We start from the raw sequence: 16,404 nt of genomic DNA, 5'->3' as shown, positions 1-16,404 counted from the left end.
TATTTTGAATAATGTCAATCAGGCACAAAAGAAATGTAATAGATAGTAAGTTTTTCGATAAGAAAACAGCGAAATTTTGAGTAACGTAAATAAGAATGTTTAGATAATAAATAAATATTTATTGATTAGAATAAAAACACAGACTAAAACAACACTAATACCAACAAGATTCTAGGCCAGCTAGATATGTAATGTACTCGTCTGGGGTTTGGCACGTAAACTCAACAAAACTTATCACAGATCACGTGATCGCTTCCACTTACAAGTCCTACTGGATGATAACTTGATTTCAACGATCCACTCGACTATTCTCGGCATTCGTCCACTGTAACGTTCCATCGAACAAGGTCACCATTTCGAAACCTTAAGAGAAATATAATGCGCTGTTTACAACAGCATTGTTCTTATAAATCCCTCAAGCAAACACCAAATAAATCTGGGCATTTATTAAACAGGATGTGCAATGCACAACAGTAATTGTACAAAATGCACAATACGTGAAACTGACAAGCGACGAAAAAAGCAATAGCATATTTCACCGACTGAATTGACACTATTTAACAACACTATCCGGGACTTGACACTCGCGTTGTTGGGATTTCTTGTTCAGCCCAGAGCCGATAGTTCACTACTGAACATCTGAAGTTGAAGTAGTGTAACCAACCGTCGTCTGGGAGTCGAGTAACTTCTCCCCTTCCACTGTAGGCTTTATCCCGGGGTTGTCGGTGATTTTCTCTGGAGCATGAGAATTGGTTGGTATTTGTTTGTCTTTTTTGTTATTCACTGGTTTAATTCTGTGCATGTGTTGGTCTAATTGATTTAAGTCATTCACATTGTCAGGAATAATGACATCGAAATTTGAATCCTTATCCGGGGTCATTGTGTTCGATGATTCCGGTTCTGTGAAAACAGATTTGATGATTTTCTTCAGACTGCTAGCGAACTCCTTTGTTAGTCTGTTGGTAAGCGTGGTGATTTTGTCGTAAAGTTTGTTTTCTGTTTGAGGAGGTTCTGCAGTACCAGACGTGGAGTTACTCTTAGAATCGCTATCTACCTTCTCTGATGGTAGCGTATCAATCAAGGATACTTTAGATTTATCCAAAGCTTTTTCCACAACCTTTATAACATTGTTAATAATGGACTTTGAGCGCTGCGTTGAAGCTGGAATGTCTGACGTTTCTGGGGCACCTGTAGAACTTTGAGAATCTTTTCTTCCTGCTATTTCGGGTTGACCACCTACCAGTTCACGGAAATTGACCTCATTATCCACAATATTTGTTTCAGGTAATGGAGAACTTGATACTTTTTCTGAGTCTTGCTTGAGTTCAGTGTTGCTTATCAACTGTGAAGCTGTTGTTGAAATTTGCGATTCTGTTGCCGGAAACAGTTTTGTAACTTTGTTTCGTGACAAATCTTGCTTCGTAATTTCCGTTGACTGAGGTTGGTTTGCGACAGCAAAGGAGTTACCTAACTTCTCAGAGTTTGTATTTTCTTTTTTATTGTCAATGAGAGGAAGTTCCAACACTGACACACTCTTAACAGGAGGTTGCCCAATAGTCTTCGGAAAGAGCAAAGATCCTAAAGTCGTATGTGATTCTGCTTTTTTGACCGGGCTGTCAAATGTACTTAATGGCTCTGATTTTGAGGGTAAAATTTCAATACTATTTTGTTTTCCCTCCTTTTTAGTAGGCATACTCTCTGTTGACGAGCTCAGCGAAGGCAACACAGATGGATTGGCTTGGTCCATTTTAAATCTAGCATCGCCCGTCACATGTTGGATGAATTTAGAATCGGTTGATTCTGCATTCCTGCTCTCTTCAAGATTTTGTTTAGTAGAAGCTGTTGAATGAACGGGAAGAATCGCAATGGGAGAATTGTTTTTATTTATATCGACGTTGACGCCATTCTCAGTTATATTCTGCATAACATCCTGCTCTTTTGTGAGTTCTGTAGTCGTTTGATATTCTTTTGTTTTTGCTTCAGTTGTTTGTTCTTCAGAGATCACGTTGTAACTGTCAGCGCTGCTTGCTAAAGTCTCACCAGCAATAGTCGTCACCTCGTCACTGTTTTCTGTAGATGTCACCGGGGTTTCAGAAGCGTCTGGGGTTGTTGTTTTGGTGTTTGTTGTCTCATCTGTTGTAATAGTGGTGGTAGTTGATGTACTAGTGGTGGTGGTAGCTGTGGTTGTCGTTGATGGTAATGATAACGTCGTCGGCCTTGTTGTGGTGGTGACAGTGGAAGATGTGGTTGTTTTGACGGCATTTGTGTCTTGTTTTTGATTTGATATTCCAACCTTATCTTTATGAGTTTTAGTTGGGCCATCATCCCCGATATTATTGGTAAATTTGGAATCAGATCGGGGTAACGCTAAACTCTTGAACAATGAAAGAAGTAGAAGGTTTCTATGTTTCCTTCTTGGTTTTTTCTTTGCTGACTGACTTGCTTTGCCCTCTTCTGGGTTGATTAGTTTCTGGCAATGCTCTCCTTCATAATTTGGCGGACATTTGCATCTCCCAGTATTACTGCACGGAGAGGTTTCCACACAAGTTCCTCCATTTTTACAGATGTCACTAAATATTTCACAATATCCACGGCATGTGGAAGGATTGTCAGAGTTGGATACATTCGCCAAACAAAGTCCCAGGAATAATCCAAAAATAACAAAATATATCAGTTTTATTTCCATGGTGTACAGAACGCCATCACGTGGTAACATCATAATCTGTAAAAAAAAAAAAAAAAAGTAGTGTAATATAATTCTTCTTAAAGGCGTTTTTTCAATCTAAACGTTCCAGTTTGTTTAATAAGTAATATATATACAGTCTCTGGCGAACTACAACAATGTATGGATGAGATCATTACTTACGAAGATTGAAGTTGTCATTTTAAAGGAATGCTTATTGAGGGAAGACACGTGGAGACTAATGAACGTTCACCTATCCTAACAGAGACAAGTCTACTTATTTATAAACTCTAAATGAACGTGGGTCTTGATGACAACAAATTCTAATTAATATGTTAACAGAAAATAATTATTCAGGATTGTTATTTACTATCACAGACAATTACTAGGGACTCCGGGTCGCTATTGATTTGGGGAAAAAGGTAAAGAAAAAAAAATATTCCCAGGTAAAGCAATCGGATGAATTTGACTAATGAAAAATGTGATGGTCAGGGTGCGCATAAATTGATGACGTCTCTTCTAGATTTTATGACGTTTTTTCAAAACCATAGGTAATTGATTAATTCCGATCCATCCCTAAAACATATATAAAACAAATTTTGTTGATCGCTAAAATCGACCATTTAAAATTTGTGTGGAAACAGTAGTGAAATGGAAGTCGGGACACAAAAGCAATGTAGGCTTCCAACACTACAGAAGAGGATGACGCTGATTAGACATCACGGTAACAAATAAAAGCAGTCTACAGATCGAGTTGACGCAAAATGTAAACACTGGCCATTGGTGACAGACTGTGACGTCACGGAGACACTTTGTAAAAATAGCTGTATAAGCAGCGCCAGAAGGCAGAAAAATGTATTGTGTATTTATATCGCAGATCATTTTTAATTTTCCAGACAAGAATGCACATCAGTACGAGAAATCATATTCTGACAAGCATATCATATTTATTGCCTGTGCGATAGCGCCGGTACGTGAATAGAGATCTCGTGATAAATAAGTAAAGCACTTGTACAAAACACGGAATCATGATTTAAGTTTTCAGTGTCCACAATTATTAATATATGCTCTAAATATAGAAATAAATAAATTAAGCCATAATAAAAAAAATTATTACCTATCTTATACGAGGATAATTTTTTTTGTAAACGAAGGCATTTGTTGGGTTGTCTTGAAGATGTCATACAATCAGTACATATTAATTAATTAATTAACTAACTAATTAATTAAAAGGAACCAGGAAATAGAGAGAAACTTGGACTAACAGATGTTACAACGTACAGAAGATTACAGCTAATGTCGGTAAATTTATTGGATTGAAAGAAAGAGTATTCAAAAAAGTTATACACATGAATATATCTTAAAGATATTTGAAATATGTTAATTTACAAATTATTCTTTCAATAAAAATTCTAGACTGGTAATATTTTTTTTTTAAATGAAAAAAATGCTGTCTCTTGGCTTGTAAAGAACCTGAATGATCCAGAATTTAGCCTTTGAGATAAATCTAATGACCTTTCACCCTTATGAGATTGTAAAAATGTGGAATCATGTCTGTATGTCAATGCACGCTGTTTTTCTTTCTTGTGAAAGAGCATAAGCACCGTCTATAGCGCGCAATTTCAATACATAATAAAAACAAATATGGGCGTTCCTCAACTGTGCTGCCTAATTTTCCATAAATTAACATAACAATTAGAATAAAATAGCATATTTTTAAATCTCCGCACAGAAGTCGTTAAATTGAAGATACCGGTGATTACTTGATATGTAAAAGTACTCATGAAACACTCACAGTTTGTAGCTTAATTCCAGATATGATAATTAATTGGTACACTATTGTTAATTTGATTATAATTTACTGATCAGCCTCCGACATAAGCCACGGATCCTATTGTACACCACATGTACAAACTTTCTGTCTGGCAAGGTTTGACAACGGAGCTAATTTATAGATTCTCTCGAGGAAAAATATTGAATATAATCTACAATTTAAATGATTGCAAAAGGCAATAACTTATATTAAGAATTAACAATGAAAACTGTCCTGAAAGGTGTAATTCAATCCGTATAATATCTGTCTTTTGTATATAGTGATAAAATATATGACCTTCAATTATTTCCATTATTTGTTAGTATGAAAAAAAAAAACTTGTCACATCAGCTCAGAGAAAATCCGATTTCACGTTGAAGCCGACATTTCACCTGTGATGCTTAGTAAGCACATAGCACTGTACAGTATCAAAGCTTAAGCATATTATTGCTAAAATTTCAAGGTTTTTGACGAACCCGTGAACATGAGGAATATGTGTGAAGGGTTAGTAGGACAAATGAGGATAAAAGCACAAGGAGAGATATTTCACCACGGAGTTTCCCCCAAAATTGTAACATTTATGAATAAAATATCAATTAATAAGCGAAGTATAGCAAGGATAAGAGCAACTATAATTTGGGAGAGAAATATTGTGCATGTGACTGAAGATAAATGTGTGTAGGAAATAACTCCATGTAATTAATGATGGATGTGAATGGACAGACACAGGGGGACTAGGGTTAGATTTAAAAGCAGTGTTATACACACCAGAAACATTTCTTAATTTTTCCAATTTTCCCTTTAAAAGAAAAACAGACCCCCCCCCCAAAAAAAGGTGCAATCGCAAGGAACTGAATTATAGTGCGTCTTCACAGTGAGCAGAGTATAACGTGGTAGGCGTGCACGGACTTGCAAATTTGACTTAATTGTTAAAAATTGAAAGTCATAGCATTTGTTTCTAAAAAGTGATTTACGAACAGGTAAATAACAGAATTTAATACATTGTCTAAAACTTTAGTACGACTATTCTCCCAAATTAGATTTTTAAAATAATCAGTACTTTTAGTTACATAACATTTTGTTAAAATTATGATAGAGTTGCATTAAATTTAACAATTTTATATACTTTTGTATCGATCACAGTTCGTTATCTTCATTGTCTTAAGATATTAATGATGCATTAATTATTTCTATCAAACTGCCAGTAAAAATAAAAAAAACCTCCAAGTATTTTTCCTCATTCTCTTAAACGATGCTTCAACATGACATAAAACCTTAGGAACGATCGAACCTTCCGTATAGGAAATAATTTACAAAAAATCTTATATGAAATGACTTTTTTTGAAATAAAGAACAAGGCATGATTAAACGTACTTTTTAACCATTCTATCAAAGTATGCACACTGTATGCTGATACGTTTATAATTGTTACGGAATTCTAGATTGATAAAAACATGGTCCACCTACTTAAAATACACAACTGTGGTTATCTTGAAAATTTAAATAATTTGGATTTCTGACTCATATTCAGATATAGAAATAATATGAATATCCTTGTCGTTCTGCTGAAGTCAAATTCTGACAATTAATGTCCTCCAGTGATCCGTAATAACTCCCACAACTGACGATAACCATCAAATCCAACGATTTTTGAGTTGATTTTTCTCTTTAAGATTGATTAAATTTTTTTTTTGATTTATCATTGTCAAAGTTGACAAAAAAATGAGATGCCGGGAGAATCATTCAGATATGGAATTTTGGGGGAAAAAAGAATAGATTTCTTTTTAAAAATAAAATTTATATTTCTCTTTACACATTCAGTTGTGGAAAACGTACTCGTTAAATAGAATTACTGATAATATCATAAAAAAGGTCGACAGTTAACAGAAGATTTTGTAGATGAAATATTATTTCATATATATATATATATATATATATATATATATATATATATATATATATATATATATATATATATATATATATATATATATATATATATATATATATGCAAAGCAAAGATATCTAATAAATAAACTAGAACAGAAATAACAATATGATTGGATAAGCTTACATTTATGTTAGAGCTAAAGCATTTTTAATATTTAATTTTTGCAAACTGTCAATATTTTTTTTTATTTATTTCGTCTGGTAATGGAGGATTAGGCGTATAAAATACAAACGATATTCAATAAGAAGGTTGTTTGTACTTATGAACAGCAGCGATAGAGAATTTACTAACCCTAGGGCTTCACTTTATGTGTATTGCAACAAAATTATCCACTTTTCTCAATACGGGGGAAGCATAATAACGGATTGTATCGCAAATGATAAACCGAATATGGCACTCGATCACTTCAGCCAATGTAATTTAGTACATCGAAACTGCTGATTCATTTTAAGAACAAATCCATCTATCTATGAAGGAACCAGTTATTTTTACATGTATATCTTATTTCAAAAGAACAAAAATCAAATGGCTATTCTTGGAGATGATGATAGATGTTCAGAACAGGCATTAGATTTTTATTACAAATAATTTTTTTCCCTCTGGAGTATAATGCAAAAGACCAAAATCACAAAACTTGCAAATACTGTAAAATTTAAACATTCATCTGCAAAGACAATTAACATGAAATATTTTAAAGAGATTCAAAGCAAGCAAAGGCATTGGAGTTCTGGTTTAAGTATGAGTACTAGTAAGTTATAACAGCGTCTATGTAGGAGACAGGAATGTGTGGGTGGGGGCGATTTCAAAACACCCCACAGACATCCCTAAGAAATCCATTGCACATTTTTACAAGTGCTTCATTAGCACTTTAATTGATCTGAATAAATTTGTGGAGAGCGTGTATATTAATGAATAATTAGAGACATCTAAATAACACAATGCATGATTTGTTAGTGTGAGTCATTTAAAGGAAATCATTTATACTACTAAAATATTTAATAAAATTTCATTACAACATAGAAAACGATCAGTCAGAAATCCAATAATATGCATATAATACATGTTCTATGCCCTGTTCACAGTTTTGTATTGATTGTAGTTTTTTTGAGAATTTGTCCAAAATCTTGTATGTGAAAAGAAGAAAACACTTGCTGTGGCCTTCAACTCGACATTTAGATATATCGACGACGTATTGTCAATTAACAATGGCTATTTCCATTCTTATGTCGATACGATATATCCTTGTGAGCTTGAGATAAAAGATACCACAGAGTCTGACACATTTGTTTCATATTTGGATATTTTACTCGAAAAGGACGTTAATGGTAATCTAACAACCAAGCCTTATGGTAAACGTGATGGCTTTAACTTTTCAATCGTCAGCTTCCCTTACTTATGCAGCAATATACCTTCATCACCTGCATACGGGGTATATATCTCTCAGTTGATTCGATACGCAAGAGCATGCTCTACGTATGTACAATTTCTAAAACGAGGTAGATTATTGACAAACAAGTTGAAGAAACAAGAATATCAGCTGTCTCTTTTAAAGTCTTCATTTCGTAAGTTCTATGGTCGATACAATGACCTTGTCAGCAAATACAATTTATCATTGAGTCAAATGCTGACTGACGTTTTTCATACAGATTGTTAGGCCATTATTTACATACTGAATTGTCGACGGTTTTTTTCCGTTATTTCCCGATTATGACAAGGAGCACACGGCGGGTGTGACCGGTTGGCAGGGGATGCTCACTCCTCCATGGCACCTGATCCCACATCTGATGTTTAGAGGTCCGTGTTTGCTCTGCTCCTATTTTGTATTGTTTGATGGACTTTTGAGCCTGAATACTGTTCGTTATCTTCATATATTTCATCGATCACTGTTCGTTATCTTCACCTTTTTTCATTCACTGAATAAGTTGAATATTAAAAAGTCTACACTATTTTTAAGTCAGATTAATTTGTAAGCTTATTGCATTCTTCTCGTATGTGCAAAACTGAAATTGTCAAATAAAACCTTTTGGTAATTGAAAAATTATTGTTAACTATTATTTTTCCTAGGTGAATACATATGATCTCTGTTTATTTTGTCATTTGTAAAGCTTAATCTGTCAAAATTAGAGATTTATTGATAAAATTAGATATAAGTTTGTCGTTTGTTCAAGTGCAAAGGTGTATGTTAGTCGAAAGACTTTCATGTATATATGTGTATAATTAGTATAGATTTATTGCAAGTCCAAGTGTAATATTATTTCCATCGTCAGCTTTCCTTATTCATGCTCTGAGTATGATAAATTTTTAAACCAAGACAGGCTACTGACAGATAAGTTGATGTTCAAGGATTTCAACAACCTCGTTTACAGTCAGCAGTTCGCAAAATTCTATGGTCGTTATAATGACCTTGTTATGATATAACCTTGCAAATATAACCTATCATTGGATATTTTGGCTGACATGTTTTATACTAGATTTGATTACGGAATATTCCATCTACCTGATCAATACATATGACTCACGGTGGGTGTGATCGGTCGACAGGGGATGCTTACTCCTCCTTGGCACCTGATCTCACCTTTGGAACCCCCGGGGTGCCATGTTTTATGCCCTCATTACAGATTTGTATCGTTTGTAGAAATTTTTGGGATCGATCTATATTCGTTATCCTCACCTTTTCCATTGATGTGTAAAATTTGTGAAGGTAATGAAAAAGGTGAAGATAATGAACATTTATCGAAAATAAAATCTACATGCAATACAAATCCATGAGAAGGGCATAAAACACGGACCCCTGGAAATTCTAAAGGTAGGATCAGGTGCCTAGGAAGAGTAAGCATCCCCTGTTGGATGGAGTTGAGTTATCATATTATATGAAGTGTATTGTATGGTAGGATAAGTATAAGTCATAAATGTAATTGAAATGTATAAATTGGTAAGATTTATAATTGGACAAAATAATGTTATTTGAAGTGTATATTCTGGTAAGGGTTATAATTTAAACAATAAAATGCTTTCTTTGGTTGTTAATAGGGGAATTAATGTTGCAGCCGTTGTAGAAAAAATGCATGATCCGCGTAAGCGGGTTATGTAATTTCTTTTTTTCTGCAATGGCTGCAACGTTAATTCCCTTACTAACAAACAAAGGAAGACATTTTATTGTTTATGTTTATATCTGTATAAATAGTCATTTAAAGTAGGATTAAGTAGATTAAATATTGTATTATTGATATGTACGTCAATGTACGTTTTATTGATGGAAGAGCCACTGCTCAAGAAATCTGTAGAGCGTACGTTGTTTACTGACTGATAAACGACAATGGTTTTCTTAAGATACAAAGGAGATAATATTCAGTGGATGTAAATATAAGTCAAATTATGGTCTGATTTGATATGAATAGTTTGGTAAAGTTTATAATAATTTGAATTATAATGTTATTTGATGTGCATAGTTTGGTAGGGTTATAATCAGCCGAATGATAATTCTATTTTGATATTTTTAGTTTGGTAAAGGTTATAATTAGTCGAATTACAATGTTTTTGGAAGTGTATAGCATGCTTATTTCATAATTAGTCAAATTACAATGTTACTGGATGTATGGTTAGTATATGTAATGGTAAGGATTTAAAATTAGTTGAAATAAAATGTTATTTGATGTGTATAGTTTGGTAAGGTTTATAATTAGTCGTATTATAATGTTATTTGATATTTATAGTTTGGTAAGGTTTAAAATTAGTCGTATCATAATGTTATTTATAGTGTATAGTTCATAAGGGTTAATTAAGTCGAATTAAAATGTTATTTGAAACACATACTTAGTTTACGTTTGTTTTCAGCTATTGTTTGTATCTCTAATTTTGTGTTCTTGGAAATGTTTCGTTTAAACGTTGTTAGTCTATATTTTTATATTTGGAAAATGAATGGTCTTTGAGATTTATTGATACCTTTTGTTTTGTTTTGTTTTATTTTTTAAGCATTCTTTTTAGATTATTTTCAATTATCAGTCGAAGTGTTCTTTTTTAATTATGATCTAATGTTTATGCCTTAACGATAAACTGATTTTGCTGATTACTTTAACTTTGATTAAATCATTATGATATTGAGTATCGTCGTAAATGGTTACAAATTTCTTGCTTAGATTTTGTTAGAAAAGAGGTATTATCATAATTGGAGTATCGTTTTTATTCCATGTTTTTTTTTAAATTTACAAGATCTTTTTTCAACCACTTTTTAAGCCCTTTTTTTGAATTAAAGAAATATACTATTATTTGAAACGTTATGCTAGTTTTTATTTAGCATTGGTTTCATCTTGTGAATCAAAATTAAAGCTACAAGTATTGAATTGTTTCACGAAATAAAGTTGATTGTTACTTTAGAATATGCTATTTGCGTTATTCAGTTTTACGTTTTACGTTTGATAAAACTCATTGTAAGTTATTAATGCTATTACTTAAGGTTAAAGCAATGAATGGCTTCCGTATTTCGTGCATTTACAGTCTTACAAATGCATAAAAAAGAATTTAACACTTAGACATTCATTCTTTTTAACTTCTGAAATGATTATTTAGAAGTTATTTTTGTAATCTATTTTTCAAAAGGGTCATTGTTATATTTGCAAGTAATTTACATCAATTATAAAGTAAATTTTATGTGGAATGTGTTTTTTTTTAGCTAAGATCTATGTCTGCATTATAAGTGAAAATGCATTGTAGTATTATTCTTAAGACGTATTGTGCATGTATTGCTAGGCTTTATTTTTAGTTACGTTGTATTGTAAGCCTTATTTATCCTTTATTGATGTAGATAATAATGATATATTGTTTAGTTTGAGGTACATTGTATATTCATGACCTTTTCTTTGTTTGCACCGTCCAGAGAGTACTAGTATTTCTTTACACACATTATTTAGAGGGTTCTACAGATATTGCCATTTTTACTGTGAGTGGATGTGCCAATCCTTGTGACTTCTGAAAAAATGAAATCTATCATATCGAATATTACATTAAAGCATTGAAAGCGTCTCGATCTCTCTGAAAGACAATAAGTGACTCAAAGTATGAGTTATAGTGGGAGAACCGTGTGTGAATGATGAATTAATGTAAACTCATTTATAGCGAATGGATTATAGTCTGTAGGAGTTTGAGTGAGTGACTAGTATATCTTGGAGTTAGTAACTGAATTGTGGTCTGTGTGAACCTTGGAATATGAGTTACAATAAGTCAATCAAATTAAGGTTGGTTCAACATACACTAGTGTATATAACATCTTTCACCAACCAAGACACTTCTATTATGTACTTAAAATCGATCAATGCACAATATTATGTAAACCACAGTCTCCTGTAGACTGACCACAAGACCAAGTGACACAAAATGGCGACTTAGATATTATTATTGTACGACTTCTCAGAAATCCCAGTGATTAGTGTTTGGTATAGCTGAACACTGATACCTGTTGAGCACTTATTGAAATACAATTCAAACCATTCTGTACTGATAACCTTTATGATAATTCTTCTTGAGTACAAAAGAAATCCTCATTACTTATAGAAGTTACTCAGCACAGTGACATTAACCACAATCCAAAAACTAAATATCATAATTCAGCTATTTCAAAACATAAACCACAGTCTATCGTGGTTTTAGATGCTATTTTACATTTTATGACATAATTTTTCATCCATTCAAATATAAAAAAATGTGAAGATAATTAAGACTTTCGAAGACTTCATGAAATCACATTACCTTAGGGATGTCATATTTTAACACTATATAACTTAGAAATCTAGGTTATGTACACTAAATAAAGAAATCAAATCAGTGAATTGGAGAGAAAAGAAAACCTATAAAAAGAGAGACGACAATTATTAATGACATTAATTCAAGATAGAAGTATGTAATATAATTAAGAATAAGATTCAGAAGTAAAATCATGGAATGAAGGTTGCAAATTATTGTAGAAAATTGAATAAGTGAAGTTTGAGCCAGATAAACCTTAGCTAGTTTTTGAATAAAAGGTGTTAAAATATTTTTTTTATAAAAATGATGATAAATCAAGTTTTGAAATAGTGTAGAAGATTGTATACCTAATAAGTTAAAACTGAAAAAAATCAACCTCTGACTTGAAAAAAAAAAAACAGTACGTTCTCACAACGTGAAACAAAGTAAATATTTACTATCAGAAAATTAATAGTAGCAAGGTGTCTTGAAGTTTTCCGCAAAATTGCATTAAATGCATGATTTTACTCTGACGTCACCATAAATGCATTTCTTAAGCTGAAAAAGGTAAAAAAAAACCTTTGAAGGATTCTTGAATAGTAAATGTAAAACAAATGCGTCAAGCAGGACGATATATACCAAGGTAACTATGTGATATTGTGCATCATCTTTATCATTTTACACAAGGTATATTAGAATAGGAATTGCCCTTTATTAAAGAATGAGGAATGAGGTTGATTGTGACATCATAAACAAATTTCAGCATAATAGCACAGTGGAATGATAGATTTTGTACTCGCTAATTCTCCCTGTAAGTATTTGAAGAAAGCAATGGAAGCTCAAGCATTAATAGCCAGCAATTACTTATTATGGGTCTTACCGTATCGTGTTCTTTGCCTTGCAATTTAGTTTCTTCTCTGTTTGTCTTTAAATGTAAACAAGCTAAATTTAAGTTTTAATTAAGAATTTAACGAAGAACTAAATTTACTTTGAAACGATATTTTTCACAAAGAAGCGAACTCGCTATTTTGGAAACAATTTTAATGTTAATATGGATTACTTAAACATACATATTTTGACCAACCATTAAAATATATAAATTTGTGATTTAAATATATTGTTTTATGGATTCGACCAATGGGAAGTAATAAAGAATTATTAAATCTATTTAAATTGCAGTTTATCAATTCATTTATCTAAATAGAAACGTATGAATTCATTATGTTAGAACTGGTCTCGCTGGAATCTTTTATCTTTTTTTGCAACATGCATACCAATAGCCAGAAATGAAATCACAAATAGTCAAACTCAGAATGGTTGTATAATTTAAAAGCGAGTCATGCCTTGATATGAGAATAGTTTAATCGCTGTGGTGTAACGACAACTAGGTGTCATCGGAATAGTTCAAGCAGCAGAAAAGGCTGAAGAATTACGCAATTAACACAAGTATAATGATGAGGCGTCACGTAGAGAGCGGTAATAATAATCAGACTGGACTAAGCATGGAAAAAACGTGTAAAAAAAAAGTATCAAAGAACTGTTATTCCAGAAAACATGCCTAGAAAGTAGATTTACTCGAGAATTTTAACCATTCATACGTCAACATACGTATAAATAAATGACAGTTAGAAAAAATCTGTTCACATAAATCATTAAAAAACCTAGATTGGTTCAATTTCATTTTTGTTTAAGATCAAAATATAAAAGCTATGTTTTTATAAGATAGCCATAAATCTAAGATAGACATATTAACGACAAAAACAAATTTGATTTTGAAAAATGACTAAAATATTTATAAAAAGATGGAATGATATTAAACATACACACAACCTCACACACACCCTCACACACACGTGTTAGAAAAGAGGGTTATCAGACCATTACCATGGAGACGGATGATGGACAATCAAAAATAGACATACCGACATACCAGGTTAATGACGAAGGTGAGTTCTAATAAAAACCATTCCGCGTACGTTAAACAAGTCCAAAGCAGTCCAAAATTTTCAGGTATTGAGGTACTGATCACATTTCAAAGTAAATCCAGGATAAGAAAATCACATTATGTGATAAGTCTTTTGTGTTTCCTCCTGTCTTTTTGACTTCGTGTCTCTTCAATGCCCGCGGCAGCTAATGAATGACAGGGAGTGATAAATCAAGACACACTGCTATCTGCATGTTTACGACTGCCGGCTCAAAACAATAGGGGGTGGGACCGACCCTCGCTGGAGAAGAGGCATATAAAGCTTCATTTCAGACACTATGAAAATGCAGCAATTATAGATATATTTTAGGAAATATATATATATATATTTTTATCTCATTCCATATGCAGCCGCCATATATATGAAGGAAGAAAGGTCCCTTATACTACTGAATTTTTGTTTTGTCTGTTTTCTGTGGCAATGTGAAGATATATTGGTGGTTTTTGTTTGTTATTTATTGCAGTGATTGCGGTTTTCTAGTTAAGATCAATTTTATTAATTACTTTGGTTAACGTATGTGAACAAGTTAATATATATATATATATATATATATATATATATATATATATATATATATATATATATATATATATATATATATATATATATATATATATATATATATATAATAGTTTTATAGTTTTATATGGAAAGAGACATTGATATGAATAATGCAGCACATCTTGCTGCATGTGTGTACAAATCACGTTTTGCATTTAAATAGACATCTTGGTTCAGCCAGGTTTCTGTTTTGAACATCAACTTCACTATTCACAAGACAAGCGGCAGTTTATGAGACTTTTATTTTTGTCTTATGTCATAATGCCAGGTATAAGTATTAGAAAAGTTGTCTATAGTAGATGGTTTTTATTAGGTCTTAATTAAAGACTTGATTTCATAAACTGTAGATATTAAAGACATTCAGGTCGACTAGGATTCAGTGATGAAGGCATATTTTATAACTGAGCTGTATAACTGCTTGTAAGAACACCTTATATCCAATGTAATTTTAACATATGCTAGTATTCTGTAGTTTTCTTGGAAAATCAAAGCTGTTTTTGACGAAAGAATATAATCTTATTAAGAAGAAAAGCAAACGCAATTAATATGTCTCATAACAAATGAAAGAGTCCTGGGGTTTATTTTTGTTCTAATATTTGATAATTTTATTTCACCACTGAGGATTTTAGTAATAAATGAAAAACAAACAACATAAAAAGAACAAAACTGTTCATATATAAACCATTTTGCAAATGTAAAACATAAAGATACAAAACTTGATAATGGAAAAAGGTTGTTTTAGAGTTGACTTTGTGGTTTTTCATACATTAACGTATGTTTGAGAAGCAAAGCAAATGCAGCCCCATTTTTCATTGAGCGAGCATTAACATTATATTTTTCTGTAACAATTATGATATTTAATTGAGCAATAATGAAAATCAATAAGCAAGGATTAGCTCTCAAGATTGTTTAAATAAACTACTATTTCTAAAAAAAAAAATGCACATTTCCTTTCTTCAGCCTATCAAGAACAAACTTGTTGTCTTGGAGCATGAAGATGATGATTAGAAAAACAGTTTATCGAGGTTTTGCTTTATCAGCGTTAATAACTGCCAAGTTTGTTTATTGTTTAACGTCCCTCTCGAAAAATTTTCACTCATATGGAGACGCCACCACTTGCCGGTGGAGAGCTGCAAATTTTTGACCTATACTCGGCACTCAGGGCCATTGAGCAGTGAGGGATCTTTTTCGTGCCAGCACCTACTGCGGCACGGGACCTCGGTTTATACGGTCTCATCCGAAGGACCGGTCTCCACGTCCCACAGTGGGATTCGAACCCGCGACGTAAGGATCAACTCCTTACTAATAACTGTCAAGTGACCACTAGGTTTAAACATGAACGTTAGGAAGCAAGACGTACATTTCAAATTAATGGTCTTATATCATGAGTTAAGAAGAAATAATTTCTTTATAAATCGTATACCTTTTGTAATGAAATATGGAGAAAACAAACAGTATTAAATCTCAAACGTCCATTGAGAGGAAACAAATTGGGAGCAGAGCAACCACGGACTTCCAAAAAAATCAGAGGTGTCATGGATGTGTAAGCATCCCCTGTCGACCTGTCACACCCGCCATGTGTTCATTGTCATGATCGGGAAGACCAAAAAATCCGTAGACAATTCAGTGTTTAAATAATGATCTAACAATTAGTATGAAAAACGTCAGTCAACATTCGATTAAGTGAAAGATTGTA

General features: G+C 32.4%; 1 protein-coding gene across 4 annotated transcripts; it reads right to left on the bottom strand.

Annotated features, from left to right (window-relative positions):
* Positions 1–263: 263 nt before the first annotated feature.
* On the bottom strand, positions 264–14,316 carry LOC133200867 (uncharacterized). 4 transcript variants are annotated; one of them, XM_061336676.1, is made up of 3 exons: positions 14,085–14,316; positions 13,043–13,087; positions 264–2,722 (listed from the first exon to the last, which is right to left on the bottom strand). In XM_061336676.1, exons 1-3 carry the CDS (start codon positions 14,088–14,090, stop codon positions 629–631), a joined length of 2,145 nt encoding a protein of 714 aa, XP_061192660.1. In that variant the 5' UTR covers positions 14,091–14,316; the 3' UTR covers positions 264–628. The 4 variants fall into 4 exon arrangements, with proteins under 4 accessions (XP_061192660.1, XP_061192662.1, XP_061192661.1 ...); XM_061336678.1 differs by having other exon boundaries at positions 14,093–14,316; XM_061336677.1 differs by lacking the exon at positions 13,043–13,087.
* Between the last annotated feature and the right edge of the window lie 2,088 nt (positions 14,317–16,404).

Source organism: Saccostrea echinata, unplaced genomic scaffold, assembly GCF_033153115.1.
Source record: "Saccostrea echinata isolate AGI-Se365-2 ecotype Australia unplaced genomic scaffold, CSIRO_AGI_Sech_v1 ptg000041l, whole genome shotgun sequence".
In the NCBI taxonomy this organism is placed as follows: domain Eukaryota; kingdom Metazoa; phylum Mollusca; class Bivalvia; order Ostreida; family Ostreidae; genus Saccostrea; species Saccostrea echinata.
This window is presented reverse-complemented; position numbering and strand designations above follow the sequence as displayed.

Bases quoted from the DNA above. Each gene is read 5' to 3' on its own strand.
- LOC133200867 (XM_061336676.1), bottom strand. The intron at 2,723-13,042 runs GTAAGACCCATA...TTTTTTTTACAG, and splicing joins AAGGCAAAGAACACGATACG to ATTATGATGTTACCACGTGA.